The following is a 7,994-nucleotide window of genomic DNA, read 5'->3' on the forward strand; positions in this document are numbered from 1 at the left end:
AATCTGACGCCCCCTGTTCATGCACACTGACACCTGTGTGAAGAGGGGAGTGGCTTTCAGGCTCGAGCATCTGGAGATGTCTGAGGGCCAGGGGTGTGGGCAGGGACATTGACGTCACAGTCACCCCATCCTGGGCACAGGGTCCATTCGCCCTCCACGCTGCCATGGGGAACACGTTCCTCTGCATCCTGACCTGCTCTTTCCTGGGTGAGGGTCAGTCCTGGGGGTGCCCCCAGACCTTGTCCCCAGTTCCCACACTGGACACCCGCTGTCCTCCCACCAAGTCCTCCCAGATCTCCTTCCTCACCTCTGCTCCCTCCCCTTCCAGGGCTCACAGGCGCTCAGGTCACCCAGAGCCCCAGATACCTGCTCACAGGCCCCGGGAGGAAAGTGCTGCTGACCTGCGTACAGCACCTACAACACGACAGGATGTTCTGGTACCGACGAGACCCGGCTCTGGGGCTGCGCCTCATCCATTACTCATATGGTGCTGGCAGTACTGAGAAGGGGGATGTCCCTGATGGGTACAATGTCTCCAGGAAGACAGTGGAGAGCTTCCCCCTGACCCTGGAGTCCACCAGCCCCAGCCAGTCGTCTGTGTACCTGTGTGCAAGCAGTAAGGACACAGTGACTCACAGCCACTTCCTCTCTGCACAGAAAGGCGGTGCTGCCTCGAGGGGACCTTATGACATCAGAAATGATGGCATGACGTCACCTGACCTGCAGGTACACAGCTTTCATGAAAGAAGAGAGCAGGCACATGCTTGCCAGGAGACAAGAGACTGGAGACAGTTTTCAGATCCCACTGACCACTTTATCAAGCCAGGGTCACCAACCCATGTGCCCAGACTGCACCCCAGCCGAGAGAACATCTATGAGGGTCCACACTGGAGTCATTCTATGCCTGTGGCCCTCAGTGCCCTCCCCTAAGCCCCACCGCTGTCAGCTGGTTCTGCCCACGGGGGATGAGGAGACCACACTCCACAGGGTCTTCCTGGCTGCAAACATCACAGAAGCAGATCATCAGTTCTCTGTGAAGCCCCTGGCTGGCTGGGTTGGACCCACCAACCTTTAGCTAGAAGAGTCTGCATCACCCGGCTTCCTGCATCAGACGCGGCCACCTTACCGACCTCTCAGCTCTGCCCATAGTGACCCTATGGGGCAGATTTCCAAGGCTGTCTGTCAGTCGTCACAGGAGAAGAGTGCTTCCCCTCCCTCCCGGGCAGCGGCTGGAGGGTTCTACCCCCACCTTGCTCTCTGCAGTCCAGCGCTTAGCCCACTGAGACACTAGGGACACTACAGAGTTGACATTGCCTCTGAGGCTGTGGGGGTTGCTCTTGGCTGATGCTTCACTAGAGGGCAGTGTCACCTTCTACACTTTCTTCATGTGAACACTCATTCCCACAAACCGACACGAGCGCTTGTGTTGATCGGCAGTTCTGTCCCCTTGATGTTTAAAAGTTCTCATTTATGTTACAATCCCTCTCCGAGCTTCCTTAAAGGTTCAGGGTGAGCTAGAGGACATTCTGCTCAGAAATGGAGTAGAAGTTGATGCAGAAACATGTGATAATTAGTGAGGCTGCAATTGTGCTTAAAGTCCTGGTGGTGCAGTAATTAAGCCTTCAGTTACTAATAGAAAGGTGAGAGGTTCGAATCCCCCAGGCTCTCGGGGTGGGGGAAGGTAGCAAGCTGCTCCCATAACGATTCAGTTCCATTTACTGCCTTCGCGTCAGAACTGACTCATAGCTGACCCTCTCGTGAGTTTTCAGAGGCTGTAAATTGTACAGGAGGAGATTGCCCATCTTTCTCCCTCAGAGCCCCTGGTGTATTCGAACTGCGGCCTTTGGGTTAGAAGCACAACTCCCTCGAGGACTAGGCCCCCAGAACTCCCCCCATCAAGATTAGAGTCTCCTATCTTCCTGCCTTTCAACTACAGCGTTAGCTGGGAGTGTGGAGAATTGAAGACTAGCCCCTGAGCCAACACATGTGTGTTAAATGCAGTGAAACTAGAGCGTTCCTTAGAGGGAGGCTGGGGAAACGTCCTCTCTCTCACCCTGCGCTTATTTTCAGACAGAATTAATCTTCAGACAGAGCCACCACGCTGGGAAAGGTGGAGGGTCAGAGGAAGAGAAGCCTGGCAAGGAGATGGCACAGTGACTGACACAATGGGTTCCATGTGGCAAAGACAGTGGGGTGGCGGAGGACGGGGCAAGGCTCATGCCTGTGCTTCACACGGTCGCTACGATTGTAGCCAATTCAAAGCCCGAACAACAGTGTCGTCCTGCAGGGGAGGGGCTGCTCAGCCGGGACCTGTGGTGTCAGTGATGACGGAAAGGCCTGGTGGACACCGTCTTCAGTGACGTCACATGTCCACCTAAAGACCACAATTCTGCAGCTCGTGAATGATGGAGCCACAGACGCAGAGCCACTATTGTGGCCAAAGACAGCAATGTGCCAACAGGGACAGGCCTGAGGGTGGCCTCTCCACACAGCCCCGTCCTGCGCCCCAAAGACAGCAATGTGCCAACGGGAACAGGCCCGAGGGTGGCCTCTCCGCATAGCCTCTGCCCTGAGCAGAAGGTCAGCGCCCCCAGACGCTAAGGCTCCAGCTGTAGACACTGACCTGAAATAACCCAGAACAAGAGCTAGTGAGACGCTGGGAGGCAGCCGTGGGCGCCATGACACCAACGGGCCCTCTCCTCTGAGTCATGCCCACAGGTGGGTCCTGCAGCGTCATGCTCTCCCCTCCTCTGATGTCACCTGTGTCATCTGATTCCACCTCAGGCCACAAGAAGGCTTAGGCTACCCAGACCCCAAAGAGATGCTAGTGGTGACCTGTGCCCAGGACTTGGGCCACGATGCCATGGATTGGCAGCTGGCAGGACGCAGTGGGGGCTGAGCTTCCTCCACTAATTGGCTGTGCACAAGAAGTCGCTTCTGGATGCCCTGCTGGCCCTGGGGTCCTCAGTTCCTGTACAAACTGCTCGGTACCTCTGCACTAGCAGCTGTGCCTCTGCACTACCAGCCAACTGCTCCCGGCTCCCATAGGGCACCTCAGAGAGGAGATCCTGTCAGGAGGTGACCATAGGGATGGAGCCAATCACCGGCCTCCAGCCCACATCCCAGCACAGACTGCAGCCTGCTGACCAGGAGTCCTCTAGCCACCGTCTATACAACATGCTCAGCTTCAGGCAGGACCAGAGAAGGGAGTCAGCTCAGTGACAGTGGCAATGTCCGTCCCAGTGCAGGGTTCCCTGCAGCACCTGCCAGGCTGTCAGCACCAGGGGCCCACTTTTCATGGCAGGCACCTCCCACAGACCGGGAGGGCTCTATCCTGTGTATCAGGGCCTCTCTCACACACACACAGAGGTAACACCTGTCATGTTCATACAAAACTACATCAGCCCCAACATGCATATTTTATTATTCCGGGTTATGAACTATCCTATGATCAAAGCACGCCTTTAATGCGGGGTGTTGTCAGCAGTCCAGAGAACAGCACACTTGGTGCTTCTTTTTAGTTCTTCTCATAATAGATGAGGAGCTCTGGTGGCTTAACCTGGAGGGAGCTGCACTTGTAACCCAAAGACCACTCCCGTCTGGCAGTTCAAATCCACCAATGGCTCTTTGGGAGAAAAAGTAGGCAATCTCCTTCCATGCCATTCACAGACTTAGAAACTCAACCAAGGACCAGCTACGGGTCAGCTCCAACTCTACGGGTGAGTTCTTATAATCACAGACTCTCAGCAATCAGGTATGAGATCTACAGGGCTTGCTTGCAGGAGGCCCAGACTTCCTTTAGTGGATTCTTTCTCCAGTGATAACCCTGTGATAACTACAAGTGACAGCAGTGGCCCGAGGAGACTTTTCTGAGCACAAAGAGCATGAGGCGTCTACTGGGAGTGGGCTCTGGAGTAGACCTTGGACTGGAGTGAGTACTGAGGGAGGAGCCCTGAGTTCAGCTTCAGATACTTTGTGCTGCTGTTGGGACCCCCGGTGATGCACAGCAAACACTTTGAAATTCGTAGTTTTAAGACCTGCTCATGTTTTTTAAGTGCGGCCTTTCGTTTTCGCATGTTAACAACGTACCCACAATGCCTTGCTCCCAAACAGCCTCAGTCATGACAGGTGATGGGGGGAGGGAAGTGGTCAGTGGGGCAGCGCATCTGAGTGAGGACCCAGGAACGCCACCAGGGGGCAGTGTCCTGTCTGCTCTGCAGAAACTCCCCTCCCTGCTGGAGGAGGGGCAGAGAGCAGGGGGGTGGGAGGGAGAGGAACTGGGACTTGACTTCTCAGGGCTTCCTCTCAGGGAAGGAAGAGAGGGGCCGCCCCAAACATGCTGAGTCTCCTGCTGCTTCTCCTGGGGGCAGGTGTGAGCCTAGTCCATTGGCGTTGGGATCACAGGCCTCCTGAGTAGAGGGGCACCTCAGGCCACTGTCAGGGGTGAGGGCTAAGGGGTGTGGCGTGGAAGGGTGATGATCGCTCATGAGTCTCCTTTTTCTCTCTCACCAGGCTCTGTGTCCAGTGTCCTCATCTCCCAAAAGCCAAGCAGGAACATCTGTCAACAAGGGACCTCGGTGACCATCCAGTGTCAGGTTGACACTCAAGTCTCTTTCATGTTGTGGTACCTCCAGCTCCCAGGACAGAGCTTGGCCCTGATCGCAACTGCAAACCAGGGCTCAGAGGCCACGTATGAGAGTGGCTTCACCAAGGACAAGTTCCCCATCAGTCAGTCAAACCTCACCTTCTCCACACTCACTGTGAGAGCGGGGAGCCCTGAGGACAGTGGTGTCTACTTCTGCAGCGCTGACACAGTGCTGGGCGTGGGCCTGACGGTGGGGCAAGAACCCTGCACCCCACACACAGTCGGGTAGACAAGCTCCCAGACCTGCAAGGAGGTCTGCGCATAAGTGGGCTTGGGTGGGAAAAGGATCTAGCTCTGCTTAGGACAACAGTGAGCCCCAGAGGTAGGTTCCAACCACAGACAGGAAGAGATCACCAGGGAGTGAAGCTTCTCGAAGAGGCTGTAAACATGTCAGTGCGTCAAAGTGAAAGATTAAAATTAAAACAGCCCCTATAGTTCTCAGCTGAATTAAACTCAGGTTTCTATAGTTCTCAGCTAAGTTAAACTCAGGAATTTTTCCATTGTCCCGGGTAGAGCCCCACACCCACTTGTATCCAGGGCAACAGTATTTCAAAAATGGCTAACTACAGGGTAGGGCAAACAAGCAGATATTTCTCGACTGATAACCCATGTGCCTTTGTTTCCCGACTGATAACGCATGTGTCTTGTGCTTTTCCACTACCCTGGAGTTTGAACTCATTATATACTTAAGAATTTGTGAAACCACCCTATAGTTAAAGATCTGTCTAACTGCTACATGTGCTACGTGACTGCCACATGTGCTATGTGCAAATATGCTGTGTAAACCATGAGCGAAAACTGAACCAATGAATTCAAACTGTGCTTTCATCACCCAATGAGAAGCTGATACCCAGTTGTATCCCCCTAAAGTGTATAAAAAAAGCCAACTTTGTCTGCTCGAGGTCGACTCCTCTGTCTCCTGCGAGAGATACGTGTCGGCCCGGAGCTCCGCAATAAACCTCTCCTCTTGCTGTTGCATCAAGCCGGTGTCTTGGAGTCTTGGGTCTTCGCCGTCTACTCGGGACAGGACAGGACCACCGGTTCGGGGGTCCTTCAAAAGAACTGCAGTGTTGACCTAATGTGCATATTCTGTATATTGAAATCAATGTCACAAAATTCTGTTAGATGGTACAAAAAGATGGCTTTTTGAAAACCATCTCCAGTGGCCCAGTGTTAAGAAGCTGTGATGCAATCTCAAAGACACAATTCAAATCCATCATCTACTCCACAGGAGAAGGATGAACTCCTCCTGTGTGATTTACTGAAAATCCTGTTATAAAGCAGATCTGATATGGGGGGGTGGGAGGAGAATGGAATAAGTGTGGATAGATAATGACCGTTGCATTGGAAAAGATAAAAGAAAGAACTGTCTAAAAGGAGTATATACGTATGACAGCAGCCTGGAAGAAGAGGTCTATCATTGCTAAGAAGACTGGTTGGGGGCAGGCAGTGGAGGAAGGCAGGCAATTGTTCAACAATGAATGAATGCTGTTTGTTGTTATGTGTCTTCACGTGTGACTCATAGGGACCCTATGTCCACAGTCCTGAAACCTGCTCTATCAGGTGCCAACTTTACTGTCTCCGACACACCCACCCTCATTACCCTATTCACTGTATCAATCCATTTCATTGATGCTCTCTCTTCCTCTGTCCCTCCACCCTCCCAAGCATGATGTCCCTCTCCAAGGACAGGTCTTGCCTTGCAACAAGCCCAAAGAATGTCAGATGAAGTCTCAGAATCCTTGCCTCCAAGGAGTAGCCTGGTTTAACCCTCTCTAGGATGAACCTGTTTGTTTTCCTGGCAGTCCATGGTACATTCAACACTCATCTCCAGCACCACAGCTCAAAGGCATCAATTTTCTATCATCCCTATGTTTTTTTAACTCTATTTTTTAATTAATTCATTTTAATGAAAGCTTACAAAGACTTTGGATTTCCATTCATTCATTGTTGCACTTTCTTCCCTGTCAAACCTCCCCCCAAGTTCGCTCTTCTCTTCGAAAAGTAAAAGAAAAATTCTTTCATTGTTATGCAATCCTTCCCCCCAAGTCCACTCCACTATGCAGCCTTTTTTCTGGACTCTTGTCATGACATTAATACCTAATCATATATCCCTAGTTTTAAAAAAAGCAAACTGAGGGAGGGAGAAAAGAAGGAGAGGGTGTAAAATGTGCCACAATACACGAATAAAAATCTAACTTCTTTGTAAACATTCATTAAAATCACAATTAAAATTTTGTTTTAAAAAAGATAGAAAACCCTCCAAGGGTCAGCTATCATCACACAACAGCAGTATATTTTTAATATGAGGAAATTTTACAAGGATTATCTCTACAAAAAGAGACTTTTGAGCCTAGAAACAAAGAGCAATGATTTTGAGCAGATCATTGATGAGATCACATGTGTTTACAGTTTTGGAAGATGAACTCCTCCAGGATGCATCTCCACAGTGACAGCAGGGCATCTGAGCATCAGTGGTGATCTCTGGACCCCCGGCAGAGAGGACAGAACTACCTCCACACCCCAGAAGTCAGAATGGTGTAGAACTTAGTCACAGACCTAGAAACTGCAACAGACAAGAAAACTACCTTCTCCTTAGTAACATTTTATAAGGAAGGCGTGTCATTGTAGTCTAGAAAGCCAACTGAAAGGAGCCTCACCAGACTGTGGGCCTTTATCCTCCTAGCCTAGAAGGACAGTTCTGAGGAAGAACTCCATCCTAAGTTAAAATCCTTTGTTGAGTGTTGAAGTTTTCCTCTCCACCCTGTGACCTCTCTACCTTCCACTCTGTAAGGAGGTGTCACTCCCTTTCTGTTAATATAATCCCTTCAGATCTTTTATCAAATACGGCCTTTTCCATGAATAGGAAGAAGAACATAAATCTTTTAAACTGTTACTGAATTTCTCTTAGGATTACTCTGAATTACAGGCTTTCTTATTTTCCCATTTCTTTTTCTTCTTATAGGATGTGCTGAATCAAAAGATTATTTTTCCTTAAGGCAGTTCAGACCAAGGATGTGAGCGTTCAGTGAATGCAGGCACACATGACCCAGAATCACACCCTATACCTTGCCATCAAGAACTCCCTCTTAAGAACCTTTAATTAAAACAACTATGAGATATCATCTCACACCAGTCAGAACAGCAAAATTTAACAGAACAGCAAGCAACAAATGCTGGCGAGGGTGTGGAGAAAATGGAACTCTTATTCACTGTTGTTGGGGGTGTAAAATGGTGCGACCACTGTGGAAGGCTGTATGGCGCTTTCCCAAAAAGTTGCAAATAGAGATACCATTTGACCCAGCAATTCCACTACTGGGAATATACCCCAAAGAGACCATAACTGACA

General features: G+C 50.6%; 1 gene segment (V, D, J or C); it reads left to right on the forward strand.

Moving 5' to 3' along the window:
• Nucleotides 1-4,336: 4,336 nt before the first annotated feature.
• LOC102868512 lies at nt 4,337-4,874 on the forward strand. The segment is given in 2 exon segments: nt 4,337-4,370; nt 4,513-4,874. Coding segments are annotated over 2 exon segments (396 nt in total).
• The last annotated feature ends 3,120 nt before the right edge of the window (nt 4,875-7,994 follow it).

Source organism: Elephantulus edwardii, unplaced genomic scaffold (genome assembly GCF_000299155.1).
Source record: "Elephantulus edwardii isolate Elephantulus edwardi_28Jun2011 unplaced genomic scaffold, EleEdw1.0 scaffold00055, whole genome shotgun sequence".
Lineage (NCBI taxonomy): Eukaryota > Metazoa > Chordata > Mammalia > Macroscelidea > Macroscelididae > Elephantulus > Elephantulus edwardii.